General features: G+C 42.4%; 1 protein-coding gene across 6 annotated transcripts in view; it reads right to left on the reverse strand.

Annotated features, from left to right (window-relative positions):
- The window catches only part of Prim2 (DNA primase, p58 subunit), a 216,001-nt gene that overhangs the window by 164,342 nt on the left and 30,978 nt on the right, over nucleotides 1-20,681 (reverse strand). For all 6 annotated transcript variants that reach the window (XR_373247.4, XR_373246.4, NM_008922.2 and 3 more), the window contains exons 6-7: nucleotides 12,189-12,284; nucleotides 10,246-10,383 (exon numbers count right to left, since the gene is read on the reverse strand). Coding sequence is in view for 4 of the 6 variants with exons in the window: in NM_008922.2 (NP_032948.1) it covers nucleotides 10,246-10,383; nucleotides 12,189-12,284 (234 nt within the window). In the remaining 2 variants the exon portion in view is untranslated. The remainder of the gene's footprint in view (nucleotides 1-10,245; nucleotides 10,384-12,188; nucleotides 12,285-20,681) is intronic.

Consider the following 20,681-nt stretch of genomic DNA (forward strand, 5'->3'; position numbering starts at 1 on the left):
GGGTGATCCCAGAAAGCAGCAGAGAGGAGAAGATCAGGTGGACCTAGGACAGGCAACAGACTGTTAAAAAGCCTGAATTCAAGATGTTAGTGAGACATGGTAAAAGACCTCTGTCCTTCACTAACTGACTCCATCCATTAGTCTGGAAGCTGTCTTAGGGTTTCTATCGCTGTGAAGAGACACTACGATCACAGCAATGCTTATTTAGGAAAACACTGAATTGGTGTCCAGCTTACAGCTTCAGAGTCCAGTCCATTACTGTCATGGTGAACACATGGTAGCATGTAGGCAGACATGGTACTAGAGAAGGAGGTAAGAGTTCTAAAACTTGATCAGCAAGCAGCAGGAGATTGGCTTGAACTTCTGAGAGCTCAAAGCCCATACCCTAGTCATAGTCCACCTCCAACAAAGCCACACCTACTCCAAAATGGTCACACCTGCTCCAACAAAGCCACACCTCTTAATAGTGCCACTTCCTATAGGCCTATGGAGGCCATTTAAACAAAATTAAGAAGCCAAGCTGGTCGTTTTATACAGAGCTTCCTATATAGGAAAGCATGAAAGAGAGGAATAAACATGACCAAAATATGCTGTGTGAATGTATAGAATTCTCAGAATTAATAAAAGTGTCATCATTTTTAAGATGACATGTGCTAAGCCCGACCATACAAAATAAGACAAACAATGCTCCATTTGCATTACATAGGCTTATTGCCTACATAAAAAGATACAAGAGTGTGTACTGTTTTCTTCCTGTGAACACCACTAATAGTAGTTCCTGACAACTAGAAACCAAAGAAAGCCTGAAATGATGAATCAAAGTTCCCTCATCAATTTCCATGACAAAATACAAACTGTGCAAAGCACTGTAGAAGAAAAATCAAAGAAAAAAAGCAAAAGCTCCTAGAATATTATTTTTCAGACTTTACCCCTTTAAGTGAACATCTAATACACAGCACACTTTGACATTTCCAAAGCACTTCCAGATGTATTTACTAGGGTTTTCCATTGAATTCACTTAATCAATCAGGAACCTAGAAATATGATTTCTAATTGTTAATTGTTTCACTAATTTTTTTTATTGTTCAATGGTGTCAATAAAAGGTTGTCTAAATTAACATTTACAGGATATATACATTTTACATCTAATATTTACATAAAATACATGTGTATATACATATTCCAACCTAAATTTTATCACAATGCACTGGTCGTTACATAAGCTCAACGCTCCCAATATAAAATCATTTTCTCCCCCAAATCGCTCCCTTTCACATCCATACTATAGAACTGCTTCCCAACAATGACTGCAACAGTTTCCGTCATGGCTCCAGAGAAGGCCTGTGCATGTGCGAGAGGCCTTACTGGAATGGTGAAAGAAGGACTAGCATCTCCTCCTGTCATTTCCACATTCGTTTTAAATTCCCATCTTATAATGGCTACCACTGTACAGTAGCAAATATACTTCAGATGGAAGATAACGATCAAACACATTCAGTATGGATCTTCCTTGCAAGTGACAGGACTCAGCAGTAAATCCAGCTTTCCGTTGAGGGAAGTCTTTGGTAACAGCGTCAACCTCACTGCTTACAATAAGTGGGCCTATTTAAGTTATTTTTATCGTCAGGGCTTATTTTGGGTAGATTATGTTCTTTGGAAAATTCTTCTACTCTGGATTATCCAGTTTTTCAGAATATTAACTTTCATAGTAATTTCTAATGGTGTTCTGAAATTTATTCAAGTCAGTAGTAATGGTACTTTTTTGATCTCTAATTTGATTAACTTGTATCTCCTCCTTTTCTTTTCTTTTCTTTTCTTTTTTTTTTCCTTCTTGTCAGATTAGCTAAGAGTTTGTCTATCTTTGTCTGATTTGGTGAGTTCTCTTTCAATCTAAATGTCTTTAATTTCTTCTCTAATCTTTTTTCTTTAAAGATCTTTATTTTTTATTATATATAAGTACACTGTCGCTGTCTTCAGACAGACCAGAAGAGGACGTCAGATCTCATTACGGATGGTTGTGAGCCACCATGTGGTTGCTGAGATATGAACTCAGGACCTTCGGAAGAGCAGTCAGTGCTCTTACCCGCTGAGCCATCCCGCCAGCCCTCTTCTCTAATCTTTATCTAATCTCGCCATCTGCTGTATTTAGGGTCCTCTGCTTGTTTCTGGGGAGCCTGAGGTGCATCATTAGGTGATCTGTGTCCCTCAGACTTTTAGCAGGATCAGCATGAGCTTTCCTCTCAGGACCTTGGCTGCTGCTAGAGGTTCTAATAGGATGTGTTTTCACTATCATTTGCCTCTGAGAATTTTTAATTTCCTCTCTCATTTCTTAGATGACCTAGTATTAATTCAAAGGTCTCCAAGTATTTTGTGGTTTCTGTTGTTTCTCTTAACATTCATTTCTAGTTGTATTGCAACATGGTCTGATAAGAGACATGGAAAATGTTGATTTTTTTTTTTTTTTGAGATTTGACTTGTGCCCTATGATAAGATCAGTTTTAGAGAAGGTTCCACGTGCTGCTGAGAAAAATATATATTCCTCATCTGATGGGTGGAATATTCTGTATTTATCTGTTAAGACCGGTTCATCCATAATACATTTTAGCTCTGAAATTTCTTTGTTTTTAATTTGGAAGACCTATCCAACTTGAGAGTGGAGTATCCAAGTTCCGATTAGTATTGTGTCAGGACGTATGTAGTATTTTATGTCTTTTCATTTTTATTTTATAAAATTAAGGGCTTCAATCATTGGTATATAAGTGTTCATAATTGGCTGTTTCTTTTATTAATATGCATTGCTCCTTTTATCTTTCCTACTTGGTTCTGGGTTGGGTTTACTTTGTCTTCTATAAGAACAGACAGGCCATCTTACTCACATTTTCTGGTTGCTTAGTAAGTTCTTCTCTATCCTTTGATACTAAGTGTTTGCATGTCCTTCTTGGTTCTTGGTTTGCCATCCAGTCCCTTATTCTGTATCTTTTTAGTGATGGGCTGAGGACATTTACACTTAAGGTTATTATAGAAAGAAGGTTGTTATTTTCTACACATTTGTTTTATTGTGTTAGCTAGCTTTAAGTCTGCCTGACACAAACTAGACTCATTTTAGAAGTGAGTATCTTGATTAAGAAAATGCCTGACCAGACTGGACCGTGGGCAAGCCTATAGTGCATTCTCTTGACTGACAAGTAATGTAAGAGGCCCCAGTTCACTAGGAGTGGTGCCACCCCTGGTCTGGTGGTCCTGGGTGCTGTAAGAAAGCCTGTTGCATGAAATAAAAAAAAAAAAAAAAAAAAAAAAAAGAATATTTATATCCAGTACTATGCTAGGCACCATCGGGTTGCATTGCTCCAGCAGGGTGTTCTCAACTCAGTGGTCTCTCTAGTATGGAGCCACAGAAATGTCCACACCCGAGTCACTAAGTTCCCTTGGTGGGTCACTGCCATGCCAGCCCCATGCAACGACTGCCCACCCCTCAGTCAATCGCCAAAACACCCAGCAACCCGGTCGAAACAAAACTCTAGAAGCTTATAATTAATCAGTCAGATTTATGTATCAATAAATTCTCAATTCACAAGATACCCACACAATAAATTCAAGGCCAATTGATAATGGTATAAGCTGCCCACCTAGATTAGACAAGTTACCCCAATTATTTTATCCCTATAAGATATCATATCTACCTACGGTTATTTAAAACCATGCTGGTTCTGAATCATCCGTCGCCCTCCATCTTGCTTCCTCCCTCCCTCCTCAGTCGCTCTGTCTCTCCAACTCTCAGCTCCGCCTCCCTTTTCCCTGTCCAATCACAGGCCTCCTGCTGCACTAATATTTTAATGTAATTGGACAGGGAAAATCCTGCCACAAAGGCCAGCTCAGCAAGCCATGATAGTAAGCCAATAAGGAGCATTCCCCACCGTTTCTGCTTCAGCGCCTGTGTGCAGACGGTTCTTTCCTGGAGCTCCTGCCCTAGTGTCCTTCAATGATGGACTGTTATATGGAAATATATGCAAAATATATGCAAAATACGTACAAAACGGGGAGAGCCTTTCCTCCCAAAGTTGTTGTGCTCATGGTGTTTTATCACAGTACCAGAGACCCTGAAGAACAGGTACAAGGAGATGGGGTTGCTGTGAGCGTCCTCAGGTTGAGTTAGGGAAGACTGTGGAAGGCATTTGGAATGATGGGCTGGAAGAGGCGCTGAGTGCTCAGAGCTGTGCTGTGGGGTGGCAAAGCTGGAGAAAAACCAACATTGAGCCTCAGGGATCTGACTCTGAGCTTTATACTGTTCAACTTTGGCTTTGCTTTGATTTGAATGTAACTAACTGTGCCCTGGTTCTTCCCTCTTGGAGTAATAAAGTAACTTTAAAACAACAACAAAAAAAGGATCCCACAGACAAGAGACTTTGAAATTTTATAGAAACCTTGGAACTGGTTTGGTTATTCTAAAGAGCATGAATATTTTAGACAGACTTTGGAAACTTTGGAGAAACTTTGGATATTTTAGAGAAACTAAATTTTGAAAGGAGCTTTTAAATGATACTTTAAAGAAATTGAATTACTGGGCATGGTGGCGCACGCCTTTAGGCCCAGTACTTGGGAGGCAGAGGCAGGCGAATTTCTGAGTTCGAGGCCAACCTGGTCTACAAAGTGAGTTCCAGGACAGCCAGGGCTATACAGAGAAACCCTGTCTCGAAAACCAAAAGGGAAAAAAAAGAAAAGAAAAGAAACTGAATTATGTATGTAGGCTAGTTTTATAACAACTTTATAGAAGCTAGTCATTTTGGAGAAGGGAACATCAATTGAGAAAATACTCCACCAGATTGTCCAGTAAGCCTGTGGTGCAGTTCCTTGACTAATGATCAATACGGGAGGGCCAAGTTCACTCTGAGTGGTACTTCCCCTGAGCAAGTGTGGTCCCAGGTTCTCTAAGAAAGCAGGCTGAGCAAGCCATGAGGAGCAAGCCACTAATCAGCAGTCCTCTGTGACCTTGACTCCAGTTCCTCCCTCGAGGTTCATGCCTGGCACTCCTGCCCTGACTCCTTTCAGTGATGGACTGTGGTGTGGAAATGTAAGCAAAATAAACCCTCTGCCCAAGTTGCTTTTAGTCGAAGTGTTTTATCACAGCAATAGAGGCGCGCTAATTAAAACAGGTGACATACTCTCTCGATGAATTCTTTCTTTTCCTGCTCCCGTATTAGTTTTGAGGTCTGTTGAGTTGCTGTGTCTACATGACTATTTCTTCCCCAGGTCAAGCGTGTTTATCTGGAGTTATGCAGTCTTCTCCCTATAACGCTTCCCATAAGAACTCTGCAGTGCAGTCATGGTTGGCATGAATTGCTTTGACTTGTGTTTGCTTTGAAATCCCTTCATTTCTCTATCAGTTTGGAAAAATGGCTTTGCAGTATTTAACATTTTTTGGTTCACAGTTGCTTACTTTGGGAGCCTGAAATCTCATTCATTCTGGCTTTTATGCTTGCAGATGAAAAGCCGGGGGCAGTTCTGATATTAATGCCTTCGTATGTAAGTTGGATTGTTTCTTTGTATTTTTAACATCCTGGCTATAATATGTCATGGAAGATTTTCTCTCTGCTCATGTCTACCTGGAGGTCTATAAACGCCCTATGTTTAAAAGCCCATTTCTGTAGGATTCCCAAGTCTTCTCCTGCAAGCTCACCAGACTGTATACTCCTTCAGCTTATCTCTGCTCCTTCCCCAACACGATCAGTGCTGGAGTCTGGCCTCCTGAATGTGTCCCACACTCCTTGGAAATATCGTTCGAGTGCTTTAATTTTTTCCCTCATATATGACTGATGTATTATTTTCCCAGCTCTGTCATTCTTCTGCATGATCTTGTCTGCTAAAGATAATGTCTCTTGTGGATTTTAGGAATCTCCTTCAAGGGTTCAGTCTCCTTGCTAATTTTCCCCTCCATATTTGAACTTTCACCTCCAATTTATTAAGTGATATGTTCAGTTTGGAGACTATCTTGTCAAGGTCATGGGGAGGTTTTCTTAACTTAAGCATCTATCTGGGTCTTCTATGTGGTGGCTTTTTCTTTCAAACACTAATACTCTAAGTCCTTTCTCAGCATCTCACAGGCGCTGTAACTTTGATTCTCTTGGTGGCAGGTCATGAGTGGTGGTGGCAGATGCTTTCTTTGTATTGTCTAGTGATGTTTGATGCGCCTGCTGAAGACCTCATGACAATTCTTCTTAGCTTTATTAAGTATAAAGTAAAGGAACACCACCAAATTCATTCTGTGAAGCCAGTATCATCTTGATACCAAGACTAGGTCAAGACACTATTTAAAAAAAACAACTATAGACCAATGTCTTTGATAAACACAGATGGTGTGGTGGTTTAAAAAAGAATGGCCCATATATGCTCATATACTGAATGCCAGGAAGTGGCCTTGTTCGCTAGGATTAGAAGGACTACGGGGTATAGCCTTACTGGAGGAAGTGTGTCACTGGGGGAGGACTTTGAGACCATGCCAGCCCCACTCTTCCTTTTTCTGCCTATGGATCAGGATGTAGCTCTCAGCAACTTCTCCAGCACCCTGCCTGCCAAGCCTGCTGCCGTGCTTCACACCGAGATGACAATGGACTGAGCCCCTGAAACTGTAAACAACCTGGCAGTTAGATACTTTATTTTATAAGAGTTGCCTTGGTCATGGTGTCTCTTCACAGCAAGAGAATAACAAAATACTTGCAAGCAGAATTCAACAACACATTGAGAAAAATTATACATTATGACCAAGTTGGCGTCATCCCAGAAAGGCAAGGTTGGTTCACATAAACTAATAAACCTATTTGAATTAATGAGACATTTCCAGTCCAGCCTCCTGCTTCAGTTGCCCCGCACCCTCTAGAGTAGTTTTTAAGCAGCAGCCACAGTAACCTATGTCAGACAGGAGCAGGCCACATCAGCCCTTATCAAAAAGTACCAGTACTTACCCTACAATAAGGCAAAACCACAACTTATTGGCCTGGCTCACTCACATCTGCATCCAGCCCTCTCGATGTAAGCTCACTTGCTTCTAGCTCACCATGCTTCCACAGCACTGGCCTTTCAACCAAGAGAACACAAGCATTCCCTCCCTGAGACCTACAACACACATTTCTTCCCCCTTACACGTGTGTGCGTGCGTGTTTGTGTGTGTGTGTGTCTGTGTGTCTGTGTGTCTGTGTGTCTGTGTAGTTGTTTAGTAATTATTTATCTGCCACTAGAATACAAGCTTTATAATTGAATAACTTCTGTCTATCTAAGTAGAAGATCTGTGGTATATAAAATAATGTATGGCTTAACAAGTAAACAGTTATTACAAGACAAATCATTATGGGGGGAAAAAAATCACAGCTTCTCAGACTGCTGAGTGAGACAAGAAGTAGCCTTCTCCCATCGTCCTCTAACCCCTAGTCATCTACTATACCACAGCTCCAATCCTACACATTTCACCTGCTCTGCAACGTGTATATTTCCCAGAGTTCAAAGATCTGAATCCCCTCACTGTACAGCCCCCTACACCAGCACAGTTATCACCCACCATTCCTAACAGTTTTACAAACACAAACCCTGAGATCCAGCCACAGCTCTAACAGTGTGTGCCTAGCTGTGTTTTTCTCATCTGTGTAAGTGGATTACAATCCGTCTGGCTCAGAAGCTTGTAGTGACTGTCAGAGAGATGGTAAATAACAAAGAGTGTGAGCAGTAAACAATGTAGAAAAGAAAGTTCCTTTCTTCCCCACAAAAGTTGTCTGCAAGGCAAACTTATAATAGAAACAAGAAAAGAACACTAGAGTGTTTTCAAGCTTGGTAAAACACCCGTCGGAATGAGCTCTGAGGCGCTAAGGGTTTCTCTGGCTGCCTCTGCTGTACCCTCCCCTCCACGTGCTCCTAACAATCCACCAGGCATTTCTCCTGAGGAGATTATAATGTAGGAGCCTGTGGAGTCTCCTGATCCCATGAATCAGAAAACAAAGCGGCAGAATCACAGCCTTAGCGTAAGCAATCCTTTTGGCCATGGTAACTAACTGGCTAGGTATACAATACAGTTTGAATAATACCCCCAAATTTGATATGTCAAAGCTGTACCTGGTACTCCCTCACAATGTGAATGCATTTGGAAATATGACTACTGCAGACACACTAGAGCAAGGGGCCTTAACCCAATACAGAGTAGACATTTGGAACACATATAGATAATTCCATGTGAAAACTACAGTTACATTGTCACAATACCAATAACTCAGAGAGAAACCCGAAAGGCCTTTCTCCAACAGTTCAGAGGGTCACAGACCTGCCTGTACCTGAATTCCAAATATCTACTCTCCACGGTCAGGAGACAATGAATGCTTCTTCTATGGCCCCAGTTTGTGGTACTTTGATGGAGCAGCGAGTAATACATGTGCCTTAAGCCATTTCAAGCATAACAAATATGAAGACAGAGAATGAAATTCAAGCACAAGAAAAAGAAGCTTGTGTGGATGCCATGTTAGAGATACAGTGTCTGACCCACTTCTGCTACTGTGAGAAAAACCAAACCAAGGACAAAGCACTTGCACATGCATACGGGTAAAGACAATGCAGACAAACATCTGGAACACTGCTGTGGACACTAGCGTCACTCACTCAACCACTGGACTGCTTGAGTTTATGGACTAACACACTCCATTACTGGTTAAGATAGCAGACTTGTTTCTATGACTTGCAACTGGTGTAAAAAACTGGTGTGTCCAAGAATCTCTGAAGAAGGGCACTATCAGGATGCTCTCTACCATTAGAAACAGGAGGGAGGGAGGAGCCTCTCTGGCCTCAAAATCAGCACCAACATTCTAGAAGCTTCTGGAAATACATGGTGATGGTTTGGGTGACTGTGGAGAATAGGAGCCACTGCTAGGATTTATTAGACGGCATTTACTGATATGTAATGTCCTGGGAAGAATGTACCTCTTTCACACAAACGAATGCTTTTCAAAGCATCAGTAGAGTAATGAACTGAAAAACAAGAACCACAGAAGAAAGAGAGCCAACCAATAGACAGACTGGCCCACAGCAGTGACCTCACTATTCTTATCTATAAAGACATTCTGGGACAGAGAAACAAAGAAACATTTTAAGGCATCAACTATCTTTAAAAAACAGCTTTTTAATATATCATGGAATTAGAGATGAATATTAGCAGCTAAATACCTAATCAGGGCTGAGGGTTTAACTCAGCAGTAGACCATGTGTTAGCACATACACAAGGCCCTAGATTCTATCATTAATATCATACACCCACACACGCATATTTTCATGAAAAAAAGGTTAAATGTTGATATGGTGTTTCCATAAACTGCCTCACCTAAACAGAAACAGTCAATATTTTAGCCCTACCAAATGCTAACATACCTGAATTATGCATGCTTCAATGACCACAGAGTCAATAATTTATACCAGAAAACACTACAATTTTAACTCAAAAGAAAAGCTTGCCACATGCTTATATGATTGTCATTACAGCGACATGATTGTCCTTTGACTCTGAAGTACTCCTCTTTATCAAGTACAAAAAAAAAATACATAAATAAAAGATAAAAAACCGACCTAGATTAAAAGCCAACTGGCATCACTCTGGAGTAAGATCTCAACAAACTGAGTCCACCCTCATTTGTTCAACACGGCTCCCCCGAATGTCACTAGCACTGGGTCATTTTCTCAGCAGCAGCCAATCGCTGTTTATGATACCGAAATATAAACTCTTTCTCCTGGGACTGGGGGCACAGCTCAGTCATAGACGGCTCCCTAGCAAGCACAAGGCCCTAGGTTTCAACTCCCAACACTGCAAAATAAGAAAACCAAAACTTGCTTCTACAATGCCCTCTGCTGATAAAAAACAGCAATTCACAACAGAAATCTAGGGGTCGCATCCACCAAAGGCCACAAAGGTTTTAAGGGCCACATACAATGTCCATCTCCAAGCAAAACCCATTTGCTGAGTAACCCAGAGAGGCCACTGACATAATCAGCCAGCTAGCCATTAGTTAACCATTAGTTAACCATTCATGCTACTAGAAGAAGCCATAACAAAACCAAGTGTGGAGACTAACATATAAAATGCTAGGGATTCTGCAATTAACATAACACCAGAGGCGATCTAAAATGTCACTATGAAAATATTCACTTACTGTGTAAAAGAGCACAAAACAAAATCACCAGGGATTTATAATGATATCAAATGAGGAAATAAGAGAAAGCACTTACTGCCAAAGCCTTAGACAGCGTGGCTCTAAACTCGTTCAAGATAATGGCCACGATGTCCTTAAGTGGCACATAAGCAAAGCCATCTTCCAAGTAGACTTTCCTTCCTCTGAACAGGTCCAGAGCATCAGCAAAGGGGACCTGGGACCCAAGTAAAACAGGGAAATAGGTCAGTAACTGTTGTTAGGAGACCCTACATCTTCTAACAAAACCCATTAGTCCCAGCAGCTCCAAAAAAAGAGAGAAATTTATTCCTTACAACCAAAGGACTAGCATTAGGAAAAATTAACAACATAAAAATAGATGTACTAGAGCCCATGCTCCAAAAGTCAGTAACAGTAATAGAGAGCCAAGACAGAATGTTTTCTTTTTAGTTGTAACCTACATATTTCTGAATTGTAAGCACCAAAATTTCAAACTTCTACTTCAAACTCTTTGGGCATGCTATTTTACCTCCTGACAGATTGAGAACTGTATGTCAAATAGTGTTGTCCTAATTTTTATTTTCAAAAGAGTATCCATAAGTCAAAGTTACTTATAATCAAAGCTACTTGTAAATCTGTTTCTCTAAGCTTCTGCTCCTCCCCTGGAGAAGCACCCATGAATAGCTGCCCTCAGCGCTGAGAACTGGAAACAACGACCCTTCAGTTTTGCTGTTAAACTCTGTTGTGAGCATGTAAGGATCTGTTATAAAATGAAACAAAGATTAAGTACTATGAATTCTCCCACCATAAACATAATGTGGCCTTGGCTGTAAAAATCATCCTTCTGGAAAATTCTTTTTTCATTATTTTTAAAATGAAGCAAGAACTTAAGGTGAACACTTCCCTTAAGTGTCTCAGGCAGCGGTGAAATGCACATGCCTGCGGTTTGGTGTAGCTGACAGCACCTCACACGGGCCGGGGGCTATTTAAATGCTTTCTGTTTTGTTGTCCTTTTACATTACGTCTCTATGTGTGTGTCTGTGTGGGGGTCGGAGCACATGTTAGGACCCTGGCTTAGAGCCCCTGGAGCTGGACTTACAGGCAACTGATTTCTGGAAACCGAACCAGGATCCTCTGGTAGGACAACATGAGCTCATAACGTGAGGCTTGTCTCCAGCCTGAGATCACAGGTCCTTAACTAGAAAGCTTTGACAACCGCATGCTGCCCATGACTGTAGACTACAGTGTACAGCATAGCTGATATCCCCAAAGGGTCCAGAATGTATTTAAGGACAGAACAGAACAAAACACCTGTGGAACATCCAACAGCTGCCCAGGGAGCCATGAGAGCTACAGCGTCCAACAGGTAGCTGCTCACAAGGCACAGCAGAGGCATGAGGAAGAAGGGTCGGCACAATGCAGGCAGGAGCAGAACAGCATTTGGAAGCAAGCTACAGCCCAAGTCCACGACCTGTTCTAGTCTGCTACCAGCTTATGATTTAGTGAGTGAGATAAATTCCTCTGAACCTCAGAGGCCCAATCTGCAAACCTGGGAAGGGAAGGAACACAGGAGCTAATGAACCTCCCACGTCCAGGCCTCTAGTTTACTGTGGTGGCCACAGTGCAAACAAAAATGCCCAAGCAGTGGAAACAGATGCTGTGATGTCCAGCAATGGGAAATGTGCGGTGTAACCCAAACACCAGCCCCATATACTAAGGTTCAGGAATGCCTTCCCACAGGAAAGCACGCAGGCTTATGGTGTCAGAGCACATATGCAAAGAGACCACACAAAGCCATGAGCCAAGGCATGGGTAAGGGCCTATGAACAGCCAAGGAAGTTTCTGGTGCGGCCCCGCATCATATCCAGGAGCTTCAGCAATGCCAGGCTTTTCTTCAACAGGATGAACTGGGACAGATCAGAAGCCCATCACAGTGAGGAGAATATCAGTGTGAAGCACGGCCCAGCACTTGGTGTGACAACAGATGTGTTCACACCAGGAAGCAGCTGTGGTGATACATACCTTATAAACTGACTCTGACTCCAACTTGATCCCACTTAGGCTTGGAGAGGACGCCATGATATCCTGTTCCCGAAGGGTCTTCTCCTCGTCACTGATCTACAGCAGAACACAGTTTACATGGAAATTCAATGTCTTCGGTTTCAATGAAGCATTTACCCACTGTAGAGAACATTCCACCTGTTTATAAAAACACACTAATACATTGATTATCCCATCATTTCCAGTGATTGTTAAATCATTCCTAACCCTAAGGAAGGCAAAATGTGAAAGAAACTTTAATATTCTTTAAGGGTTTTTTCTGACAATATTTGAAGATATTTGTTCAAAACAAAACAAAAAGAAACAGTAGCAAAGGACCCGTAGAGGTAGCTCATTTGGTAGATTGCTTACTACCAACTTACTAGTTAGTGTGACAGCATTCAGTTCCTAGCACTACATGGGGCATGGAGGCATACTTATATGCCAGCACACGGGAGGTGGAGGCAGGAGGATCAGAAGTTTAAGGTCACTATTGTCAATAGAATGAATTTAAGATCAGCTTGGGCTACATGAAACAGTCTTGAAAATAAAAGTAAAGGACAAGGGAAGTGCAACAGAGGGAAAGCCAGGCACAGTGAGGCCTATCACCTCAGGGTAAAGCCAGGCACAGTGAGGCCTATCACCTCAGGGTAGAGCCAGGCACAGTGAGGCCTATCACCTCAGGGTAGAGCCAGGCACAGTGAGGCCTATCACCTCAGGGTAGAGCCAGGCACAGTGAGGCCTATCACCTCAGGGTAGAGCCAGGCACAGTGAGGCCTATCACCTCAGGGTAGAGCCAGGCACAGTGAGGCCTATCATCTCAGGGTAGAGCCAGGCACAGTGAGGCCTATCACCTCAGGGAAAGCCAGGCACAGTGAGGCCTATCACCTCAGGGTAGAGCCAGGCACAGTGAGGCCTATCATCTCAGGGTAGAGCCAGGCACAGTGAGGCCTATCACCTCAGGGAAAGCCAGGCACAGTGAGGCCTATCACCTCAGGGTAAAGCCAGGCACAGTGAAGCCTATCACCTCAGGGAAAGCCAGGCACAGTGAGGCCTATCACCTCAGAGTAAAGCCAGGCACAGTGAGACCTATCACCTCAGGGAAAGCCAGGTACAGTAAGGCCTATTACTCAGAATTTCGGAGGCTGAGAAGCTTCATATGAGTTCAAGGCCAACCTGAGCTACACAGAGAGATCCTAACTTTAAAAAAAAAAAAAAAATCAAGTCTCTAAAGACTAAATGTGAGCACTAGCCAAATAAAGAGTTATGCTAATTTACTAAAGTCTCTACTAAAGTCAAGGACGCTTAGCTTATTTCTCAGGTTTTCAGTCGCATACAATACTTGAAACTTAACATTACTTTTTCAAGGAACAACTAACATTTTATTATCTTGCAGTGATTATGTCCTCAGGAGAAGACTGGCAGCCCTGAATGGATAAACATTCTAAACTCCTATACAAAAAAGAAGATGGGGCTGGAGAGATGGTTTAGCAGTTAAGCACACTGGTGGCTCCTCCAAGGGACCTGGGTTCATTTCCTAACACCCATATGGGGGCTGACAATTTTCCATATCTCCAGTTCCAGAAGATCTGACATCCTAGTCCGGCCTCCACGGGCACTATATACACATGGTGCACAGACACACATGCAGGCAAAATACCTAAAAACATAAGGTACAGAAATGATGGACATCAATCATATGAAATCCTCACCACTGTCCTCTGAAAGCACAGACAGTGGCTCACACCTCAAACAGGAAGGTGCTAGCGGCCACCGGTCTTGAAACTGATTTGGTTTGTTTGCTAGTGGGGCCTGCTGGGTGACCCAGGCCGGTCTCACTCAGTGCTGGAGTTATAACAGACAGTGGCAGTGACTTGGATGTGGGAACCTTACTCACTGCTGGCAGGATTACAAACTAACAGAGGTGGCTCAGAAAGGTAGAAATGGAACTGTAATGTGATCCAGCTATGACACTCCCAGATCATATGCCTGAGGGACTCCATATCCTACCAGAGACACACGCCCATTCCTGCTCTGCTCGTAACAGAGACAGAAACTGTGGATGCCCATCAACCACATGGATGATGGAAATATGAAATGTTAACAGAATCTTACTCAGCTGTTAGAAACAGTCCTTCTTGTTAGTTCTCTCCACTCATGGCCACCGTCTGTCTTGCACTCTCCCTTCCCCTCCCTATCGTGTCCACTCCTATTCACATCCTGTGTCCTATAACAAATTTCCTGGAGTTTTCTCTCCTCTGCCCCTCTGCAATGGCTCCTTTCCTCTTGCCTGGTTTCTACAAATACCCAAAGTTAAACCTACAAATCTAAAAGACGTGTCTCTGTGTATCTGGGTTATCTCACTCTGTATAATTTGTTCCAGTTCCATCCATTCACTGCAAATCCCAGGAGCTACAGTAAAGATCAGACTAAGAAAAATACATCCATGGTGCAACTGTGGCATAATTGTTAAAGAGGTCACCACAGGCTTTCTGCCTGGATTTAAGGCCTACTACATAGGAGGGAACTCATACTTGGTACTACAGGCCTTGACCAAGAGTGAATAGCCAATTTAAATCCGAATTTCTCAGATTTATTGAAATTTTAACATGCATGTTGACGTTCCCTACCATTAATAGTAGCAATTGCTTAGATGTACTGTTTTACACCAAAATAATTTGCCAAACTAAAGTTACAGGCAAGAGCATCAACCTGCTTTTTACAGTGTCTTGTTACAGTAGCAAAGAAACTGGTGTTAGTATCACTAAACATACACACACACACACACACACACACACACACACACACACATGAAGGCTCTTGTCTTAACACATCAGTACTTCTAAACACATCAGCCACTAAGAGTTCTCCCACTGTAGTACAGTAGCTTCTATTTCCTAATTTCGAATGTTAGTATGTGAGCAAAGCATCAGGTTGTAATCACTTAAGAGAATCAAGGGAAGTGCACATCACTGTTCTGAGGCCTCAAGAATCAAGGCTTTGATTACAAGAGACTTTACTTGTCCAAACAGACGGGTGCCTTAGAAACAAAACCCAGATGCAATTAAAAATGAACTCAAGAACTTTAAGTGATTAAAGAATGTAATACGACTTCCTTTCTCTAAAAGCTATACTCCCAAGAAAAAGGAAGTTATTTAATCTTTCTTACAGATTTATACAGCCCTTGTTAGCCCCAATGAAAGAGAGCTGTTTCGCTGAAGTCTCCAAAGAAGGCTGTTTCTCCTGCACTCACTCTGACTGAGTTCCTGTGCAACCCACTGGCTTGGCTAAGCTTCGTTCCTTCCAGGCCAGCCCAGGGTGCAAGGTCTGGAGAGTCGGGGTAGAAGCAGGCCAGCCAACGGTATTGTACAGTGTCATTTGGAGCTGAGCACCTCACAGTGAGTTGTTCTCTCCATTTGACTAGTGTGGCTTCTGTAACAATCTCCTGCTGCAAAAGGAAGCTTCTCGGATACGGGGTGAGACCTACATTTATCTGTGGATACAGCGATGAGGATCTGGAGCACAGTGGAGCACTTTACCATCCCGGGTACTACACAGCCCTTTAAACCTGATGTGAATTTTCTTCAGCATTTCTCCAAAAGCGATTTTTTGTTCTACACATCACTAGTCTAAAAATCATATCCCAGGAGTCCTCTTACCTAAAAAGCAACTTATGAATTCCTGAAAATATCATCTCATCTGGCATTTTCTTTTTTCAGAAGTCACCCATTCCTTTTAAAACAGAAGATCTACTCTGTCCCTAACACTAAGTCACCCCACAAGAGATAGACCCAGTGGGAAACAACAAAACCTGCTTGTGAGAAGTACAACTAAGACGCCACCCAGTAACAGTCCAAGATGGAAACAAAATGACAAGGTCTGAAAACTTTGGGTACTGAGAGAGAACCGGGCTCTTAGGGTCCTGAGGACCGGGCCTTCCATTCCTGAGAAAGAGGCCTTTCAGGTGAGCAACTGAAGTTGCTCTGGAGCAATGCCAAGCAGACACTTGAATGATAAGTCACTGTCACAAACCCCAAGGCAAAAGCATCTCCTACAGAGACATCAGCTGGGATGCCTGAAGCAGAAAGAACAGAGGCAGTGTGGTGCAATGTGAGAACGGAGCACACAAGGCCTGAGCCCCTGTGGGATGACTCTCAGAGAACTAGGACTAGTTCTACCTCAAGGCCCAGCTACACCACTACCCAATAGATGCTCCACCATCTCACAAAGACACTTGCTCAACTATGTTCATAGCAGCTATATGTGTAAGAGCCAAACTAGAAACAACCTAGATGTCCCTCAACTGAAGAATGGATAAAGAAAATATGGTATGTCTACACAATGGAATGCTATTCGGCTATTAAAAACCAAGACATCATGAACTTTGCAGGCAAATGGATGGAACTTGAGAATATTATCCTGAGTGAGGTAACCCAGACCCAAAAGGGCATGCATGGTATATACTCACCAATAAGTGCGTATCAGTCATAAAATACAGGATACCCATGCTACACACCCATGCTACACACTCAAAGAAGTTAAACAAGAAGGAAGGCACAAGCAAAGAAGCTTGAATCTCACTTACAAGGGGAATAAAAGGATCATAAGAAGCAGATGGAGGCAGAGAACAGGATGTAAAGTGAATAATAAATAAATAAATAAATAACCCCAAGCAACCTAAACTTCCAAACGGAGATAAACAAAATGGGTATTATTTTAAGCTTATGTTTTTGGTTCTCAAGTTTTTGGTTTTGTTTTGCTATTTTGAGGGTTGGGGGGGGGTAGATTTTGTTTTTTTATTGTTATGAGTTGCTTTGTTTTGTTTTTGCAGCTTCAATATAGCAACTATTACCAGTACTCATCAAGCTAAAGTAAATATTAAGCACTTCTATTTTCAGTTGAATTATGTTTTCATTTAAATGTACAAAAGACAGTCATATATTTGGGATATTTTAATTAGAAAATCACAAACACACAAAATCATAAAGTAAGAAAGGAAATAATTATCACTAAGTTCTTGTGCTAACTCTAGTTTGTAGGATGTTGTAGCGCATCCCTCACAGGTTGTCATTTATAATTATTTAAAACATTAAAATTAGAAGGTGGGTGATAATTTAACATTTGTAGTAAGTATGCTGATGGATCTGCAATACAGCCAAGCTGGTCAATGTAAAGATCAATTACATTGTTACTGTTACATTGTTACTGTTACATTATTACTCTGTTTTCCTTCTTAGCAGAATATGGACTGTTCCAAAATTTACAATTAAAAATATTAATTTTTTATTAAAGCACAAATTTCCTCTTCTATACAAAAACAAACTTCTTTAAAAAATAATGACTATTATGCTATTATTATATATCATAATTATTATGTGTAATAGTTATGCAATGATATTATTAGGTAACAATTACATATAATGTAATAATAGTTATGTAACAATAATAACAGTGAGGCAATGATGGCCCCAGAGCTGAGGAAGAAGTCCATGAATTCAAGAACCCCTGGGCTACATAGAAATCTCAGGGCAGCCAGCGCTACATAGCAAGGATTAACTTATACTAGAAATCTTAAGTTTCCTAAGCATGCCAAAGTAAGAGCAGAACCAGACACAAGTCAGCCCTCCCAGCCTGACTAGATCTGTGAGGGACACGTTCCTCTCCGCCCGCCCCGCAGCATTCCTCCAGCAGTTCCCGGGACTGAGGCTCAGCGCTCACAGAAACACAGAAGCAAAGGAAGGCTTCCTAAACTGATTGTACTTTAACATTAGCAAAGGCAAAGGAGAGTGGACTCCACTAGCACGGAACTCTGAAAGCAGTAGTCATCTGTGAGAGGAAAAGGGATGGCCGCCAGCACTCACAGGAGGAACAAAAGCTCTGCTAGGCTGGGGGCTTCCCTCCAGCTCTGTAGAGAACGGGAGAGAAGTATATAGATTCCTGAGCAGCGGGGACAGGGTCCCAAGGCAATGAGAAAGCCACGTAGGCTGGGTGGGAACGGAATAGGGGAGCACACGCGGCATGAGGTGACTTCTCCCCAGGAACCTATTCCACTTCAGTTCAGAAACCATCCAGGTAAAGACTTTAAACAGTCACAATGGAGAGGGCCCAGGGGTTATGAGCACTTGCTGATCTTACAGGACCCATACTGAGTTCCCAGAACTCCCACAGCAGCTCACCTCTAGCTCCAGGGGACTCTGCCCTCCGTCCTCTGCAGACTACTGCACGCATGCAGTACACAGACACACTGAGCAGAACACACTAAGGCACCACCTATATTTAAATCACTTAAATCACAACAGCTCTGCGGGGAATCACAGACCGCCACCGTGCAAAGGACCCAGGCAGCAACACACTGCCTAGAGAAGGGTATGCTTTACCCAACCCATCCTGAGGGCCTCGGAGCCTAGCAAGCCCATGTGGGGCATCAAATTTAGAAGCCGCCTCTAAGCAGCTAATGTATTTGTAACTGTCTCCACCTCTCTCCAAATCATGTCTGAATCGCTCTTCGGCCTACAAATATGCCATGGATACAGAAATACATGAAGGATAATACATGAATAACAAGGCAGTGTGCAACAAAGGGGCTATCTAGACTCTTCTAGATAGCAGGATGCAGAAACCTTAGCTGACTCAAGGGCCAGCAAGATGACTCAGCAGGTAAAGGCATCTGCCACCAAGCCTGGTGACCAGAGTTCAATCCCTAGGACCCACATGGTAAAAAGAGACAAGTGACCCTGAAAGTTGTCCTCTGACGTTTACACCAGTTAGAGCATACATACACACACACACACACACACACACACACACTCTAAATAAATAAATAAATAAATAAATAAATAAAATTTTTTAAAGCTGTAAAAAAAATTTAATCATTTAAAATTCACTCATTCCGGGCGTGGTGGCTCACGCCTTTAATCCCAGCACTCAGGAGGCAGAGGCAGGTGGATTTCTGAGTTCGAGGCCAGCCTGGTCTACAAAGTGAGTTCCAGGACAGCCAGGGCTATACAGAGAAACCCTGTCTCAAAAAACAAACAAACAAATAAATAAATAGAAAATTTAAAAAAATATATAAAATAAAATTTACTCATTCCTAAAATGAAAATTAAAAGTATATTACAAAAGAAAAGGGGGAGTTGAGTATAAAAGGATTTAATCCTATAAGAAAATGGACTAGAATACAATATTTAAGCCGTTCTATGCCAGCCAGGAAGCTAAGTATGGAGACTGGGGTTATACAGTAAAGTTCCCATTGAATCTTCTACTATATTACCCTTGCCTCAGTGCCTCTCCGCTCTCCCCCTGCTCCTATAGTTATTCCCATTTAACCCGCTCTGCTTTCACCTGTCCACCTCACTCTCTCACTGACCTCACTCCGGAACACCGATTTCCATCTGTCCTCCACCGACCAGCCCCGATCACACAGCCAGCCCTCTTTTCTAAATGCTCCTCTTCTTCATCGCTCAAAGACACTGCCCGAGCACACACTAACCTACATAGCCCCTCTACCAAGTCAGGATCCTCTTTGGATCACGGCTCCACAACATCTAAGGCCTTGAAGGCAGCAAGCCTTCTGCCTCCCCTCCCCTGGGCAGGCTCCATGCAAATCCAAACCTTGTCAACACCGTGCCATACACCTCCCCGCCACTGCTCAGAATGACTGATGTCACATGATGACTAGGAAGACATCCTGACACATGCGCACTCCACTTCGCCAGCACAGGTAAGCCTCCCACGGCCACGCTAACGGACATCTTCCCAACCCGCTTTCTGCTCTTACAGCGGACCCTCCCCACGCGCCCCACGGTGGCACAAGCTGCCTTGGAATCCTCCCTGGTTTGACTTTTCTTTATTGCACCCTCTGTTAATCAGCTTCCCGGAACTTCCTCCGGCACAGCACCGCTCTCCCCTCTGTGACTTTACATAGACTATTTCTGAAACCCCGTTCCACACAGTGTGTTTCTACCGGAAGAGTTGTATACGTCTGACATAGTATCTCAGCAAACTTCCCCACAGATCCTCAGGCAGTATTCGCTTAGTCTATGCCTCTATTTAGCCATATGCCTCAGCACAGAGTATTGCAATATCTTTATACTACAGTATAGAAACTCACACTCGTGAATTTTGACTAAAACATGAACCTAAGTGTATTCTATTTGCTATATTCTTAGTTTTTATTACAATACATGACAAAATGTTTCCTGACTAAAACACATAAACTACTTCAGACGACAGAATTGAATCTAAGAAATTCAGAAAAATATAGAACAAGAGAGAAGAGAGGGATGCTAGGTAATGAAATACCAAAAGACCAAAAATCATCAGTGGGAGATTATGAACAGCATACAATTCATCAAAACATAAAACCATTAATTCAGGGTGGGGGAAAAAAACATTAATTCATGCAAAAAGAAGTGAAAACTCAGAGATATAAACTATTCAGCTGTCCTGACTGGAAAGTAAATCAGAGGTGACCGA

The sequence above is a fragment of the Mus musculus genome, chromosome 1 (genome assembly GCF_000001635.26).
Source record: "Mus musculus strain C57BL/6J chromosome 1, GRCm38.p6 C57BL/6J".
In the NCBI taxonomy this organism is placed as follows: Eukaryota; Metazoa; Chordata; class Mammalia; order Rodentia; family Muridae; genus Mus; species Mus musculus.